Source organism: Theropithecus gelada, chromosome 1 (assembly GCF_003255815.1).
Source record: "Theropithecus gelada isolate Dixy chromosome 1, Tgel_1.0, whole genome shotgun sequence".
NCBI lineage: Eukaryota > Metazoa > Chordata > Mammalia > Primates > Cercopithecidae > Theropithecus > Theropithecus gelada.
The window spans coordinates 3,565,727-3,584,609 of NC_037668.1; the positions used below are offsets into that span (position 1 = coordinate 3,565,727).

At 40.3% G+C, this 18,883-nt stretch overlaps 1 protein-coding gene across 1 annotated transcript; it reads left to right on the plus strand.

The window, feature by feature from the left end:
• The first annotated feature begins 4,857 nt into the window (after positions 1-4,857).
• On the plus strand, positions 4,858-15,172 carry LOC112635396 (acidic mammalian chitinase-like). The gene is given in 12 exon segments (XM_025403522.1): positions 4,858-4,882; positions 6,079-6,108; positions 6,587-6,788; positions 9,221-9,277; positions 9,979-10,144; positions 12,396-12,520; positions 12,701-12,824; positions 13,116-13,191; positions 13,194-13,300; positions 13,745-13,855; positions 13,943-14,084; positions 14,829-15,172. Coding segments are annotated over 12 exon segments (1,413 nt in total). The 3' UTR covers positions 15,077-15,172.
• The last annotated feature ends 3,711 nt before the right edge of the window (positions 15,173-18,883 follow it).

Genomic DNA, 18,883 nt, shown 5'->3' on the forward strand with positions numbered 1-18,883 from the left:
ATCAGACAAATTCTGCCAGTAAAATTTTTGTCTAGGAAGGGAGACAGATTCCTGGTGCTTTCTACTCTGCCATCTTCTCAGAAATCGTTCCTCATTCTCCTTTTATATGATGCTCCTTTAAGCTAAGCATATTGGAAAAGAAGAAAGAAAACTGCCATTATTCTCAGATGACATAGAAACCAAAAAATGCATAGAAAATTATTCAAGCTAATAATCATATTTAGTGGTATTGCTGGAATTAAAGTTTTTATATAAAGATTAATTGCATTTATAGAAACAAGTAATAAATAGAAAATGCACTTTAAAATGCTACCATCTACAGTAAAGACAACATATATAAGAGATCTGTAATTTCTTAAGATGTGAAAGACTACTATGGAGAAAGTTATAATAACTTTATTAACAGACACTTTCAAAGATGTAAATAACTTGAGAGGCAACCCATTTTCATTAAAAAACTTAAAATCATAAAGATTTTCATTTTTTCCCATGTTATTCCAGGTACATCCAATCAAAATTCCAATGGGGTTTCTTATGGGACTTTTATGATAAAACTAAAACGAAAGCATAAAAAGCCAAGAAAACTAAGGCATTCCTGAGGATGAAAAACTGTGTGTGTCTGTCGGAGGATGGGATACCATTACCTATGACAGGTCTGAGGAGTGGCAGAAATGGCTTTTCAAATTAGTGTGGAAAAGATGGGTTATTAAAGTTATGTTGGGGCAAGCAGTTAACCACACGGAAAAAATGAAATTGGATCAAGTCTGTGCACTACACACAAAAGATAAATTTAATAAATTAATAGCTCAAATTTAAAGACAACATTTAAAATTTTAGAAGAAAATGTAAAGTATATTTACATCCTCAGAGTAGGGAGAAATTTTTCAAATCAGATTCAAAAAAATCAAACTATAAAATACAAGTGGTATGCATTTGACTCTATTAAAATTAAGAATTTATTTTCATTATAAGGCACCATAAAGAGAGTGAAAAAATAACCCATAAAGTTGGTAAAGATATGTTCAATGCGCATAACTGAAAAATAATTACAATCAAGAATATATAAAGCATGGGGATAAAAATTAATAAACATGTGGGCAGCACAATAGAAAAATGGGCAAAAGATACAAGCAGGCATTTCACAGTAAAGGAAACGAAAGCAGCCAATAAATGTCAAGAAATGCTCAACCACATTAGTAATGTGATAGATATAAACTGAAACTACTCACCTTAATGACACAAATTTAGTCTGATGATTAAGTTTTGGCAAAGAGGTGGAGTAGGAATTCTCAATCATTGCTGTTGGTAGTGTAAATTGATATAACTACGTTGGAAGAAACTTTCTAGGTAAATAGTAAATTTTAATATGCATGTGCTATTTCACTGGGCAATTCCATTCCTAGGTGTAAACACTGGAAAAATTCTTGCAGAAGAGCACCAAGAGACATGTGTGCAGGAACGCTGACAGCAGCATGTAGAAGAAAATACTGAAAATAAACCTTATGTTGTTATACATAGAAAGGATCAGTAAATCAAAGCGTATTTGTCTAATGGAATACCATAGAGCTATGAAAATAAGTGAACAGCTGCTACTTGTACCAATTGGATAAATCTCAAAAACAATGCTGAGCTAAAAATGCAAGAAATAGAAGAATGCATATGGTATTATTTCATTTCTATAAAGTCAAGACTAATGAACATGTTGAAACTAATATAATAAAGTGATTATAATAAGTGAATATAAAACTAAAGAATGTATTATTTAGGGAAGCAGACATATGTGATAATACTATAAATGTAGTAAGAAAATAGTTCCAAACTCAGAATAGTGGTTTCTCCAGGGGAATGATGAGCTTTTAACTGGGGAGAAGTATATAGGATAACAGTCAAAGATAATGTTATATTTTAAGTTACGTGATGGAGAAAGGGTTTTCATTTTGACTTTTTTTTTTTTTTTGAGATGGAGTCTCACTGTTGTCACCCGAGCTGGAGCACGATGGCACTATCTCAGCTCACTGCAACCTCCGCTTCCTGGGTTCCAGCAGTTCTCCTGCTTCAGCCTCCCATTTAGCTGAGATTACAGGCACCCGCCACCACATCCAGCTAATTTTTGTATTTTTAGTAGAGATGGGGTTTCACCATGTTGACCAGGCTGGTCTCGAACTCCTGATCTCCGGTGATCCACCCACCTTGGCCTCCCAAAGTGCTGGGATTACAGGTGTTGAGCCACCACACCTATCCACATTTTTCTTAAAATGTATACCTAAACTCATGTGCAGAGTAGATTTTACAATTAAAGAGACTAAAAATAATACAAGATTGTTGAAAAAAATTAACAATGTAAAAGGATACACATGGTCACAATTTAAAACTATTCATTCTATGACTCATAATGGCAGTGATTCTTTCCAATACCCAAGTGCTCAGATGGGATGCAAGTTTGATGCGGACTCACCTGGAGCTCTTAAGGAGCTATTGAAAATAAATGTTTAATCTGCAGGTTATATCATTTATTTAGAATCGGGGATGCCAAATTCAATAGAAAATACCTCACTAGATATAAATGGTAGCTCCACCTGATAGTCCTGAATACGGTAAACCTGGAGCTACTGGCCTTGCTGTTTGCTTTTGCAAATCCTTGACTTTGATTTGACATTCTGACTCTTTGGCTCAACTGTATTCTCTTGACTACCTTGGGAAAATGCCACACTCAGTTTAACTTGGATCAAAAGCAAGGTTACTTAACACAGGGAAGCAATGCAGTATAAACTAGGAAATCCCCATGTTGGAGACAGATGGTCTTGTCACTGAATCCTGGATCTGGTGTTTAATAGCTGATTGATTTTCTCATCTGCAAAATTGGTGCACTAGTAATAATCCTCTTTATAGGGTAAAAGAAATAATAAAATCAAGCCCTCTGATGATAGTCTTTTTTTTATTCACTCTGCTTTAACTTTTTATTCTTTTAGAATTTCATTTTGTGACCAGTCTTCAAGAAAATGTAAATCCAAGTGCCCTGCCCTTTCCCTAATCGAGGGTCTGGTGTAATACAACAATATGTCTTCCCCCAGGATTTAACTGTTGTCATTCATGAATGGAAAATAAAATTGGAGTTTGTTTATCCTAAGCCTTCCTCCCACACCCCTCCCCATAGGAAGACTTGGTTTCTATTATATTAGAGGCAGGTTCTGTATTCTTTTTGATTCCGTGAGTTTCTACATGTCTTTCAAATATATTGATTTGTACTTATTAGCGTTGGTTTCGATTGCTTACAAAATTAAAGCTTAAGTGATATAAGCACCAAATACAGTCTTGGGCACATAGTAGGTACTTGTAGTGTTTGTTGATATGATTATTTTCACAATTGAAACGTTCCCTGAACAACACACACTAGGGCCTGTTGGTGGGGGTGGCAGGAGGGAGAGCATCAGGAAAAATAGCTAATGCGTGCTGGGCTTAATACTTAAGTGATGGGTTAATAGTGCCAGCAAACCACCATGGCACATGTTTACCTATGTAATGAAACTGCACACCCTGCACATGTACCCTGGAACTAAGATAAAATAAAATAAAATATTTTCCTGGCAGCACTTCTATTAGACTTTCTCTGGTTCTGAGAGTAGAACCAAACACTTAACCTACCGATCATAGGAAAAATGGATACAATTTAGTTTCCAAATGTGGTAAATGGAGAAACCTGTCTGGACTCACAAGAACTCTGCTAAAGTGCTGAAATCCCATAATGAGCACCCATATTGCCGCCAACTGCATTCCTGGTACTGTCACAAGACAGTATCATATAAGCAATACAGAAAATATGTGCTAGAGCACATAAAGTACATCAGAAGAAGGAGAGATCATTAAGATACAAAGAAAAGATCTGAGTTGGACTTTGAAGAACTGCTAAGATTGGGATGGACGGTGAGGATAAGGAGACACTGCAGGCAAGACACTACAGTCAAGGAGTGGAGAAACAACTTGAGCAAAGACATGCAAGGCATGTTTGAGGACAAAGAATAGACCTTTGGCCAAAGCAGAAATGTATTATAGAATAATAGTAGTGAATTATGTTTGGAGGGCTAGATTGGAGTTAATTTAAATAGAAAATTCTAGAAATGGTCAAGCTGAAATTCTATGAAGTGACTCATTTCAATATCATCAACATTATTTCTATCCATTAGCAACATAAAATAGTTTTTAGAAGATGTAATTTGAAACTATGGAACACCAGAGATTTATTGATGACTTTCAGGGGGGACATTTTGAGATCCAAACATTCTTAAATAAAATTATCACATAGTAATGACTTGAAGCCATTCCAAAAAACAAGTGTGAATAGAATATTCAGAAAATAGCACCTAAAGAGGGAAGATTTCTTAGGCACTGATTGTACAAATTACATATGAATAATTCCACGAGGAAAAAAGGTTTAAGAACAGCTAATAACTTCCAAAGGTTTTTTAATTTATTTTTCCATAAAGACTTGCTTTGATGCCAGACACAAAATGTCCACAACAGAAAATTTAATCACAGTATCTAAACAGATGCTTATCAGCCCTTGGAACTGCCAAAAAAGGTATTAAACTGGTGGTTTCCATGGTGATGGTCTCCACCACCCTGTTAGGAACCATGACATTGTTCTGTCCTTGTTGGGCAGAGAAGGTGGTGATGCTGGTGGTGGGAGGGTGTAGGTTGAAGGTCTTGGGAGGGTGTTTGTAGAAGAGAAGGTCTGTTGATTTACTGATTAACTACTTACGCATCTGGGTCAAATTGTTTCTCCATTTGGAAGCCTTTGTGATAACCATGGAATCAGGACGTATAAAAATCCAACCAGCAGGAGTGGTACTGACTGCAACCATGGCAAAGCTTATTCTCCTCACAGGTGGGTTTTAATCAAAGATTGACCCTTCATCTTATCTGGTTTCTTTTTCTCTCACAGGCTCTGACAGTCATGAAGTGGTCTTCATATTACATCTCTATACTTTTCCATTCTTCTTTCATCATTTCAAATTTCAAGTGAATCTTGTTATATACAAATCAGTCTGCCTCTCATTCTCTTAACCTCAACTGACTCTGGTAACATTTCTGCTTTTGTTAATCCCACAGACCTGGTCCTAAAGGAAAGGCTTACTTTCTCCCACTGTTAGTCTTACTTTTTCGTCTTTTGTTTGGCCATTCCTTTTTCTTTACTCTTCTTCCTACGCCGTCTCACTTTAATTGGAATAATGCTTATTGATGTGCTTGTGTCCTAGGACTAGCTTTTTCGGGGAAGAAAATCAGTAGGAACTGAGATAGAGTTATGCAAGTTGTCTTTGTTCTGCTGTTTCCAGAATTATTTCTCCATTTATTCCTCTATTATCCTACTGAGTTGATGATGTACCATAAACATGTTAGAAATTAACTTAGTCAAAGAAATTGATTCAGTAAGTTGTTTAGAGCCAAGTCATACCAAGAATTTATTGGTTGCTCTAGAGCTGGGATTTTCAAACTGTTTAAGCTTCAGAACCTTTTCCGAATGAAACCTCAAGCTCAATTTATAAAACAATCAGAGTAGAAGAATTGCTTTGTAGAAGTCAGGGAAAGTCATCTGGAGTCTCAACCCCATAGTTCCTAGTTCTTCTCTCCTCATATAAGAGCTCCTGAAAGTCATTCCAAAAAACTCCTAACGCCCAGAAGATACTGAATTCTCTGCTTTAGCAGGTGCCTTGTCTGTTGGAAGGCTGTGTTCTATCACTCAGGTAGGGGAAGAAAGAATGGATGTGTCATCACTGAGTATAGTGACCAGTTGGTGATTTCAGGAAGTACGTCTTCCATAGATAGTAGACTTCGGACTCAGCATTCAGTAACATTTATTTGTGACACGGAAGGAGTAAGAAGAAGGCACCATGGTCATTTTTGATAAAGGTAGGGAAAGGTAGATCTACTGTTGTGTTCACTGAAAAGCCTTTGGAATCACCACTAAATTTCACTGAGGCTGTAACAATTTATGGCAAATTGGAAGGCAATCAATCCTTCAGAATTAGATTCTATGGGGTACAGACAACTGGTTCAAAGTACATGCTTTTTCTTTCTATCTAGGTCTTGTTCTTGTACTGAATGTGCAGCTGGGTAAGTCATGAACTCCATGTTTTATCATTGAATATATACATATATATATGAGATAAACCATATGAGGGAAAGAGAGCTACTGTTTGCTTCACAGACAGATGGGTTTGATTTGGGTGTAATCTAGTGTTTTGGATTGGCTGTCACTGCTATCCTCTTCAGCATGACCATCTGAATTATAAACTGGTACTCACTGGGCTTCATAGGACTATGGGCATCTTTTCTTAGAAGGCTGCCAGCTAGGCTTATCCAAAATCCCAAAATCAGTCTGTCAAAGTTAAAAATCAACAACTCCCAAGTTACTGACTAGTTCTGAGTTAGAATCATAGGATGCATCTGCAAGAGTGTTCATACTACCTCCCTCCACACAGAGATCAGGCATCTGAGGCACAGGGAGGGAAACAGAGGCAGGGCCAAAACTCACAGCACAATTCAGTGGCTCCTAAACCAGGCCATTGTCCCTCCTGCTGACTACACACAGGCTCTGCCTACCAGCTGACATGCTACTTCTCCAACTGGGCCCAGTACCGGCCAGGCCTGGGGCGCTTCACGCCTGACGACATCGACCCCTGCCTCTGTACCCACCTGATCCACGCCTTTGCTGGGATGTAGAACAACAAGATCACCACCATCGAGTGGAATGATGGGACTCTCTACCAAACTTTCAATGGCCTGAAAAATAAGTAAGAGGAGGGAGATATTTAATTTGATATCCCCTTTTTCAGCACTTCCCAAACATTAATGCTTCTTAAAATGTAGTTCAGATCCATGGATCTGAGATGGGGACTAAGACTCTGCATTTCATTTTTCTTTTATAATTGACAAAAATTGTATGTGTTTATCATGGACAATGTAATGTTTTGAAATATGAATATGGTGTGGAATGGCTCAGTCAAACTATCAACATATGCATATCCACAAATACTTGATATTTTTGTGGTGAGAACACTTAAAATGTACTCTTAGCAGTTTTCAAAATACAATATATTGTTATTAACAATAGTCACCATGCTGTACAATATACCTCTGCAACTTATTCCTCATTTGTAACTGAGATTTTGTATCCTTTCACCAACATCCCCCTCAACCCCCACAGCACCCCAGCCTCTGCTAACCACCATTCTACTATATACTTCTATGAGTTCAACTTCTTTTAGATTCCACTTTTAAGTGAGATCATGTGGTATTTGTCTTTCTGTGCCTGGTTTATGTCACTTAACATAAGTCCCTCCAGGTTTATCCACGTTGCTGCAAATGGCAGGATTTCCGCCTCTTTTTAAAGACTTAACAGTATTCATAGTCTATAAATACCACATTTTCTTTATCCATTCATTCATCGATGGGCACTTAGGTTGACTCCACATCTTAGCTATTGTAAACAGTGCTGCAATGAACATGGAAATTCAGATATGTCTTCAACACGCTGATTTCATTTCCTTTGGATATAAACCCAGTAGTGTAACTGCTGGATCATATGGTAGTTATTCTTTCAATTTTTTGAGGAACATCCATACTGTTTCCATAATGGGTACACTAATGTTCATTCCCACCAACAGTGTGCAAGAGTTCCTTTTTGTCCACATCCTCTCCAACACTTGTCTTTCATCTTTTTGATAACAGCCATTCTAACTGGATTGAGTGGTGTCTCATTTGATTTTGATATGTATTTCTCTGATGATTAGTGATGTTGAGCATTTTTCATACACTAGTTGACCATTGGTATGTCTTCTTTTGAGAAATGTCTATTCAAGTCCTTGGCCCATTTTTTAATCAGGTTATTTGCTTTCTCACTACTGAGTTGTACAAATTTCCTATATATTTTTGATACTAACCCCTTACTTGACATATTGTTCCCAACTATTTCCTCCCATTCCATAGGTAGTCCCTTCACTCTGTTTCCTTTGTCATGCAAAAGCTTTTTAGCTTGATGTAATCCCATTTGTCTATTTGTGCTTTTGTTGCTGCACTTTCGAGGTCGTATCAAAAAAATTCTTGTTGTAGCTCTTGGAGTTTTACAATTTGTAAAACCTCCAGTAGTTTTACAATTTGAGGTCATAAATTGAGGTCTTTCATTCATTCTGAGTTGATTTTGTTCAGTTTAGTCATATTTAACGGAAGGAAAGTACAGGTGATTGCCACTATCAGTAATGGTTTTATCGTGAATGCAGCCACTAGAATTTAAGTCACAATGACTCAAAGAAAATAAACTCCTTTACAGCAGTGTTTCTGAAAGTGTGGTCCATTGACTCCTTGCCTCAAAATCATGTGCGGTACTTGATTAAAGTGTTAGTCCCTACTGCAATCCAACCTAATTGGAATCTCAGGGGAAGAGGTGATAAACCCAGATTTTTAATCTTGTCCTCCCACAACCCTTGCACTTAATTATTACGTACTTTTATGTTTGGGAATGTCTATTCCAGAGAATGTGTATAATTTCAAGCCAATTAATTTATGTTAATGTTACAGAGGCTACGAATATAATTAAGCTCAAGCAACATTTACCATTTTATCTGATGGAATAGAATATTATATTAGCTATTGATGGTTTTTAAAGTTACGCATATCAAAGTTACTGCCAATACACAATATTTTTTAAAGCCCAGTTTCAAAATTTAGACTTCCCTAGGGAACCCTGAGTGCATTCATGACAAGAACAACACAAAGAATTTTTATAAAGGAAGTTTTCAGTAGCAGAGGAAAATTGTTCTACAAAAGGCAAAACAAAAATATCTGACCAGATCCAATACTAAGGCAATGCATTTTAAATGGAGGGAGTCATAAATTTTGAAATTTTTTTTTTTTTTTTTTTTTTGAGACGGAGTCTCGCTCTGTAGCCCAGGCTGGAGTGCAGTGGCCGGATCTCAGCTCACTGCAAGCTCCGCCTCCCGGCCTCAGCCTCCCGAGTAGCTGGGACTACAGGTGGCCGCCACCTCGCCCGGCTAGTTTTTTGTATTTCTTAGGAGAGACGGGGTTTCACCGTGTTAGCCAGGATGGTCTCGATCTCCTGACCTCGTGATCCGCCCTTCTCGGCCTCCCAAAGTGCTGGGATTACAGGCTTGAGCCACCGCGCCCGGCCAAATTTTGAAATTTATCTGTTTCTATCCTTGCTTTACAGGAACAGGCAGCTGAAAACTCTCCTGGCCATTAGAGGCTGGAACTTCGGGACTGCCCCGTAAGTCTTCTTGGAGAGCATGTTGTTTGTTTGCTATTGAAAATAAGTTAGCCCCATGTGATCACTGTCCCTTTAGACTTCACAGTCTAAGACAGGGTATTGAGGATGTACATAAACAAATATATGAATTAAATAAGTCGCTACACCAGAACCGCAATATTAAGTAGAACACATTTTATTTCATACATTTAATTTTTGGTGGACATTTTGGGGCCTTATTCACAGAGGTTTACTAACTGAGGTTCCCAAACAACCTCTTCATAAAGTATTTCAAGAGTACAAACCCCGATTAGAGTGTTACAGTGCTTCCCTCTATTTATCTTCTGGTGTGGAGAGGAACGAGAAAATCACGCAAATAAGCAAGAGGACTTCCTGGAGGGTACGTGAACTTGGTGGACTGTTTGGGGAAGGGACCCAGTGTGCTGGGTTGGCCAGGTATTCAAAGAAACAAGGGCAACTTGGGAGAAAGTGCAGAGTTTGGGGGGGATAACAAAATAAAGGGAATGTAAAGATACTATGGCTGGGAAGAGTAGTGATTACAAAGGAAGGAGAGGAGAAAACCAAGAACATGCTTTACTCTGGGCTATGGGTCCTGATGAAGGGCTCCGAGGCAGAAATTAAGAGCTTGATTTTACTCCAAGGTGTTGGGACCACCAAGGCCTCACCCTGCCTTCTTTGGTTCAGTGAGACTGAACCCTCAGTTTCACTGCCATGGTTTCTACTTCTGAGAACCGCCAGACTTTCATCACCTCAGTCGTCAAATTCCTGCGCCAGTATGAGTCTGATGGGCTGGACTTGGGCTGGGAGTACCCTGGCTCTCGTGGGAGCCCTCCTCAGGACAAGCATCTCTTCACTGTCCTGGTGCAGGTGGGGAAGGAAGTCACAGCCTTTAACCCAAAAAGATTCAAAGTCTTTCTTTCCAAGGAGAATTGGGTGGCTCTAGGGGAAAACTAAACTTGAATTTAAACTGATAGGATATTAGCATTGCAAAGATTCTTATGTATCATGCATTTATTAAACAAACATTTAATAGCAACAACAAAACAATATGTGAGCTGTGTGCCAGGTGCTGCTTGACATGTTGCTTTAAGAACCATAACTCACATCATCTTCATATTTACTCTACGGCACACATACTATAAGTATTATAATCTTTATTGTACAGATGAGGAAACTGAAGTACAGAGAGGGTTTAAGTAACTTGCCCAAGATCATACAACTAGTAGGCGTCGTAACTGCCTCTGCAGTTTGGCTACAGAGTCCATTGTTTCTAAGTATTACAGTAGGTTGTCCATTATTACTGAGCACATATTCTGTGGCAGACATTGTCAGGCTAAAGATAAGAATAAGATACTATCCTTGGCTTTGAAGAACTTCTTCTGAAGTGGAAGACTGAAAAAAATGAACAATGACAGTGCATTGTGATAAATGCCATGCTAGAGGTCTGCAGAGTACAAAAGTAACAAGGAAAGAGAGTACCTAAATCTGCTCTGGGGCAGGATCAGAAAGTGTTTCCTAGAGAAAGTGATGCCTAGGCTCAGTCTTGAAAGAAACTGGTGTTAACCAATTAAGTGAGGATGGGAATGGCACAAATGATATACAGATAAGTGTGAGCAAGTGGGTGAGTAATGGCTGTGAAGTTGCATGAAGAACCAGACAATGTGAGAACTTTCATATTATGTTCAGCAATTTGCACTTTACCCTTGACACAATGGGACTGTTTTGAAGAATTTTAAATAGTAGAGAGCTGGCTTTAACCATAGAGGATAAATTAGAAGGAGATGAGAAGGCATGGATAGAATTAGGAGGTTATTGCAGTAAATCAAGGAAGAAATGATCAGGGCCCCAACAAAGGCTCTAACACTGAGGGAAGAAGAGGATGTATATACAAGATATCAAGAGGATAGAATCAATAGGATTTGGAGATCAACCGGAAATGGGAAACGGAGAGGACCCCCAGTTTTCTGACATTGACGATGGGTTTGATTTTAATGCTATTAAGTAAGACGGTAAATACAGGAAGAAGTGTAGATTTGAAAGAAGAAGAACTGACCTTGAACTTGATGAGTGTGAGGTATCTGTAGGGCATCCTCATGGAATGCCCAGTAGACATCAGATAAATATCAATCTGGAGTCTAGGACAAAAAAGCTTGACTTGATATACTTGGTTTTTAGACTTACTGTCTCCCAAGACAGATTGTTTGCTATATCATGCTATGTAACAGATCATCACCCAGCCTCTGAATAGTTTCAGTGTTAAGTAATAGGTGAAAAGTCAATTTCCTTACTTGTTGAATTGCTCTAATGATCAGAAAGGAATATCTCTTTTCTTGGCTGGAACATGCCTCCAGTCGTAACTTATAACTTCTGGTCATTGTTTCTAGTTCTGCCTGCAGAAGCAACAGAAAATAAGGCTACACCTTTTGCAATATATGGGCTTAATGTCTTAAGACAGCTGTAATGCCTTGCCTATAATTTCTCTTATTCCAGTTAAATATCTTAGTTCCTTCTACCAATAACCACAAGACAATTTTCAGGCCCAGCCTTCACTGGAACATACTCTGGCATGCCCTAATAGGGCAATTATAAGAACTAAACCCAGTACTCCAAATGAGGTTATAGTCACACAGATACAGGTGGATTAATCTCTAGCATTGAATGGGAACCTATCATCTAGCTGTTACCACCTTCCTCATTGGCCAATTCACCATTTTATTTGTTGGGATGTCAGTCCTATAAAGTAGTTCATCTACTTTATGAAACAAATTTCTATACTGCTGGATGTAGGGTATCACTGCAACTATAACTTCAAAGTATAGAGATACAATGGAGCTCTGGTGGTGGTCTGAGACCTGGGTTTTGGTCATTACCTACCTACTAACTCACTGTGGGACTTTGGTGGAAGTGTCCTAACTCTTATGCATATTAGATAGCCATAAAATTCAATAGTAGTATCTATCCTATCTACTTTATTAGGTTGTTGAAAGACTAAAGTAAAATAAAATATGTGAAAGCAATTTAAGAAAGAGGAGCATTATACAAACATATGTTTATTATTATTATTTAAGGAGCTAAAATCAGCATCATAGATATCCTATTATGCCTTATTATTCTGTAGGAAATGCATCAAGCTTTTGAGCAGGAGGCCAAGCAGAGCAACAAGCCCAGGCTGTTGGTCACTGCTGCAGTAGCTGCTGGCATCTCCACCATCCAGTCTGGCTATGACATCCCCCAGCTGTCACAGTGAGTTATGTGCCTTATCTTCAAACTCCTGGAGGTGTCACTCGGGCACACTAGGCTTGTCCTTGGTCTGGCTTGCTATTCAGGGACCTTGTTTAGGAGGCTTTAGAAGTGGTGTCCTGTGCCTGCGTGGGTATGGGAAATGACCATCAGAACAATTTTAAATCCTCTACCCCACCTCAGGTACCTGGACTACATCCATGTCATGACCTATGACTTCCATAGCACCTGGGAGGGCTACACTGGAGAGAACAGCCCCCTGTACAAATACCCGACTGACACTGGCAGCAACGCCTACCTCAATGTGGTGAGTCCCTGTACAGATGCAAGTGCAGACCAGAGATGATGATGTTAATCACACAGAGACTCTGATGCATAGTAAACACAAATTCTGCAAGTGTCTCACTTAAACAACTGTCCTCACGTTGATCATATTTCATTAATTACAACTTCACCAAAATGTTTTGGGAAAAAAAAAAAAACTACTCAATCTGCAATTAACAGCATACAGTTTCACCTGTTGGAATAGGGGACTAATAAAACTAAGCACTGGGTCCTCATCTGGTTGGGCCCTGTAACTAACCCACTGCCATTGCAGGATTATGTCATGAACTACTGGAAGGACAACGGAGCCCCAGCTGAGAAGCTCCTAGTTGGATTCCCTACCTATGGACACATCTCATCCTGAGCAACCCCTCCAATGATGGAATTGGTGCCCCCACCTCTGGTGCTGGTCCTGCTGGGCCCTATACCAGGGAGTCTGGGACATGGGCTTACTATGAGGTACATAGATTGGAGTGAAAATTGCTCTGTGAATTCCATACACTATGCCTTAGGGTAGCTAGAATCTGCTGAAATCTTGAATGTTCATTCTGTCTCTGACCTAAATACTTTAAACACAGCTGCTTAAAGTGCTTAAATAACATTCATTTACATAATCCAAATGAAGAGCATTTAATAATGCATAATATCCCTTCACATGACAGACTACCTTTTTCATGTGATTTATATTAGCACACAGGTAATAAAATAAATATACCTCTCATCTTACTGTGGGTTCCCAAAATCATTTCACAAGCAACTTGATCCTCTTTACTACATACAAAAACCTGTAATTAGACATTGAGCAAAACCCCAACTGGAAACATGAAAGAAGAAAAATTAGAAACATGTTTTTCTTTAATGGGAGTAACATTTAAAAGATTTGAATCTCTTGACTTTTGAAAGATCCTGAAAAATGGAGCCACTCAGGAATGGGATGACCCTCAGAAAGTGCCTTATGCCTATCAGGGCAATGTGTGGGTTGGCTATGACAACGTCAACAGCTTCAATATTAAGGTAAGATCAGTCCCTTGAATGTGTTGAGGTCCCAGCCCTGTGTCCCAGAAAAGCAAGTGATTCCTGTTATCCTCTTTCTTTAAACAGGCTCAATGGCTTAAGAGCAACCAATTTGGAGGCGCCATGGTCTGGGCCATTGATCTGGATGACTTTACTGGCACTTTCTGCAACCAGGGCAAGTTTCCCCTAATCTCCACCCTGAAGAAGGTCCTCGGCCTGCAGAGTGCAAGTAAGGGACTAGGCGGGAATGCCCAGGTATATAAATGCCCCTTCTCCAACTCAAAAAGCAACCCTGATGTCTTCCCACCTACCCTCTGCCCAGGGATCCTCTTTCCACTTCACCTCACTGCTCCTGCTCAGGTGAGAGGCAGGTTCCACCCTTGAACTGCCATGTCAGGAACATTATGCACTTATGGAAAGCCAGGCCTGACTGGGTGGGTGTTCTAAGTCTGCTAAGTCTTAAGGGTGTGGAAGAGCCTCAAGAAATTATACTAACATCAGTATAAGTATCTACTTCTCTATGAACCGCTTATTCAAAGTCTTTCTCAGCCCACCTGGGGAGATTTAAGAAACCCCCACCAATGCTCACGTATCTCCAGTCTGTGATTCAGGGGACGTATCAATTCTCTAAATTTTTTCCAGATTTTTCCTAGAATTTATTGGTTCACCATGTATGCCCACATTCTAGAAAAGAGTTTTGCATACATTTGGTGGTTAGTAAATATTATTTGAGTGATTTGGATGTTATAAGGAAAGAGCAACCTTTTTTTTTACAATTGAAGGCAGGCTGGCTTGACACAATAGCTTTACTTAACTCCTGAACATGGAGCTACTTTCTCTTCTGAGTTACAGAGATCCAGAGCCAGCTGCACCCCACCTCCACACTTCCACTCCCACAGTTCTCTTCACCTCTAGGTGAAGCTTAGAGCCTCTCCCAGGCCCACTAGTCTGCTCTTACTGCTCTGCGTTTCAGGCTGCACAGCTCCAGCTCAGCCAACCGAGCCAACAACTACTGCTCCCATTGGGAACAGGAGCGGAAGCAGCGGCTCTGGAGGCAGCTCCGGAGGCAGTGGATTCTGTGCTGGCAAAGCCAATGGCCTCTACCTGGTGGCAAATAACAGAAACGCCTTCTGGCACTGCGTGAATGGAGTCACGTACCAGCAGAACTGCCCGGCCGGACTTGTCCTCGACACCAGCTGTGATGGCTGCAACTGGACATAAACCTGACCTAGTCTATATTCCCCAGAGTTCCAGTCCCTTTTGCTTAGGACGCATTGCTCCTACCTAAAGTCCTGCAACAAAATCAGCAGTCAAAACCTGAGTGTCCTTGGTGTTAAGTGATGTAGGTGGAAACCTTTTCTAGATATGAAAGCAGGGGCTATGCATGGGGGTGGAGTGGTGGAGTAGAGTGTGGGAGGAAGTGGTGGAGCTAAAGCACCACAGTCTTCTATCTGCCTGTGTTCATCTGCATGAAGGTTGGAAGCCATAAGGAGGAAATGTCTGAATGTTTGGTGCATGGGTGAGATGAGGACATGAAAAGGATAGGTCTGTCACCAGGCAGTTTTCCTCAGGAAGGAGCTGAGGTGCTTCCATGAGACTGGGGGACATAGGCAGTGCTGCCTGGCTTGCTCAAGGAGTGGAAGACCGGGACATTCTCTCCACTTCTACTGAAGACCTAGAGCTGTTCCAGCACCTCCTGGACTGACAGGTTTGGGAAGATTTGTGCAGTACACTCCATGTAGGGTGTCTCCCTAGCCCATGGGCCAGCCAGGCTCCTTTTCTCAGGAGACAACACATACCATTGGAATCACAGTGGTGGCCCCCAGCTGCTGTGCTTGTACGCATACCCACTCCGATGGTTTGGCTGATTGACTGGGATAGGCATCAGGCTCAAGAGGGCCAATAAGATCATCACACCTCAGCATTTGCAGTTGGGAACAAGGAATTGCCTGTCATCCCTCATGTGGGTGGGTCTGTAATATGCAAGCTCAGGAGCTGTAGCAAGGGGCTAGGGAAGGAAAGTTGTCCTAGATGTAGAGCTGAGCTACAGAGAAAAGCCAGGATGTGAGATGAGAGAGAACATGTACTGATAGATGGCTGCCTTCTTCTTCTTCTTCTCCTCCTTCTCCTTCTCCTTCTCCTTCTCCTTCTCCTTCTTCTTCTCCTCCTTCTCCTTCTTCTTCTTTTTCTTGAGATGAAGTCTCACTCTGTCGGCAGGCTGCAGTGTTGTGGCATGATCTCGGCTCACTACAACCTCTGCCTCCCAGGTTCAAGTGATTCTCTTGCCTCAGCCTTCCAAGTATCTGGGATTACAGGCACGTGCCACCATGCCCAGCTAATTTTTGTATACTAACTGTATACAAAAATACTAATTGTATTTTTAGTAGAGATGGGGTCTCACCGTGTTGGTCAGGCTGGTCTCAAACTCCTGACCTCAAGTGATCCACCCACCTCGGCTTCCCAAAGTGCTGGGATTACAGGCATGAGACAGCTTGCCTGGCCAGATAGATGGCTTTCTAGCTCTTGATTATGGTTCCTTCCTGAGGCCCAGATGCACTTTTGCCTATGGATTTTGTGAAATATCCCTATAACTACATAATAAATTCCTCTTTGTTGCTTAGGCTGACTAAAGTTTGTTTCTTTTACATGCAAATGAAAGAAACCTCAATAATGTAACGAGAATATAAAGGCTCATTTCTTTTTTCTGGCATTCTTACTATGTGTCAAACTGTTCTAAGTGTTTTACATGTATTTTCTTCTTTAGTTTTCCTAGCAACTTTATGAGGTGGATAACGTTAACTCCAGGAAACTGAAGTAGAGACGAATTCTTTAACCTGCCCCAAATCACACAGCTAGTTATTCGCAGAGCCAGACACATAGCCAGGTGGGCTGACCCCAGAGCTCACAGTCTTATCTACTATGTTTTACCTGCCTCCCTTGACACACACCACATTGTTCTCATGGGAGATGACAGCACTGGTGGCAGTGATGAGGCGCACACCACTCTCTGGACAACATCATTCATTCATAAACTCACACCATTTATTGATTATTATGTGTCAAGTGATATTCTAGGTACTGAAGATATAGTGGTAAAGAAGACGTACTCTGCTCTCATGGGGATTATATTTTGCTGGCGGAAGTGTTAGATGATAAATAAGCAAATGAACAAATGAGAAAAGTAAAACAGTGATAGAAAGTGACCAAAAGAGGAGACTACTTTATTTTGAGCAATCCCAGAAGGCTTCTCTGAGGAGGTCCTATACAAGATGGCCTTGACAGTCAAAAAGAGTTGTCTGTTTTGAGATCTGGAAAAAGTGTGTTTTGCGCAGAGGGACTAAGTACAAAGTCCTTGAGGTAGAAATGAACATGGAGTGTTAGATACAAGAAGCCCAGTATGGCCATGAGGTGGTGGGTACAGGGAAGAAATAGGCAAGGGTCAGATCATGCAAGGGCTTGAAACATGGTTAGAAGTTTGTGTTTTATTGTAAGTGCGCTGCAAAGCCATTGGAAAGTGATAGCAGGGATGAGGGGTGGTGACAGGATCTAAATTCAACATTGATGAGATGAAGTTGGAATAGGATTAAAGAATATCGGAAAATGGCACTCTTGGTGATGGTAGCCAATGGATTGACCGAGCACTTGTTTGACATGCCTTGAAGATTGAAGACATAGAAGTGGGGGACTTGTGTCTTCAATGAGCAGAGGAAGGCAAGAGACAGTAAAAGTGGGTATCACTAGTAATGTCATTATATTTCTAGTCAAAGAATGATGACAACTGGAGTAAAATAGAGCATAGAAATTTTGGGGATGGCTTTTGAAAGGAGTTGCCTATTTAGGTCACTACTAAGGTAAATAGCACTAAGGGGGGACATGGGGATGTGGGGCTCTGGAGTTAATGAAAAAATGACACGATATCAGCTGTTGGCTTTGAGGAAGAGCGTCTTTGAACAACATGGTATCCAGTGGCTAAATCAAAGTGTTTTTCAAAACTAGCACCTTTTTCAATGCCACTATTTTCCCACAAAGATTAATTCTGCCACCATTTCTAGAACATGGAAATTACTGCAGCCAAAAAAGGTAGCATCTCCTCCATTTTTCTTCCCATTTTTACATATTAATTGATCATTCAAATGCATGTTTACTGTGCACCTACTGTGTGCAAAAAGAGGGTGAGCATGAGCTAGCTCCCCTGACCACTCTGACCTCACCTCCAACAACTCTCACTCACTCCATTCCAACTACGTCATCTTCTTGCTGTTTCTCAAGTATTCCAGGCATGTCTTGCCTCAGGGCCTTCATACAAGCTAGAACACACTTTCCATAGATTTCCATTTGACTCTTTCCCTCACTTTCTTCAGGCTTTTCCTGGAAGTCACCTTCTCAGTGAGGTCTTTCCTAGTCACTCAACCTAATTTTGAAATCTCTTTCTCCACCTCTCCCTGCTGCGCTTCTTTTGCTCTTTCTTGACACTCATCACTACCTGACCTACCATTCATTTAGTGTATTTACCTTTTTTATTGTCTACCTCCCTCACTAGAATTAACCCCCATGAGGAAAGGTATTTCTGTTCACTGCAACATTCTCACTGCCTAGAACAAGGCCTGGCATATTATAAGAGAATAAATACTTGGTGAATTAATAAATGAATTAGGTAAAGGAAGTGAGATAGGAATTAACAAGCTGACCCCTCATGTCAGGTGGTGTGTGGTCTATGGCACACTTCTCTCAGCAGACACAAAGGATTGGGTATGCCTGCAGTTTCATGCAGGTCAGTCCTGGGTGCCTACCTCTTACAGGAGGATGAATGCTCTCTTCTGGTTACCTGCCTGCATTTTCCCATCCCCAGGCATAGAAGATAACATCTTATGCCCTGACTGTGCTAAGAGGAATAAAAAGATGATGAAAAGATTAATGACAATAAAGAAGTAGCAGCAACCTGTTTGAATACAATGTAAGAGAACAGAATATGCCACCTCAAAATAAGTATTATTTTGATTTGAAGGCAACCGAAGAGTCACATACAAG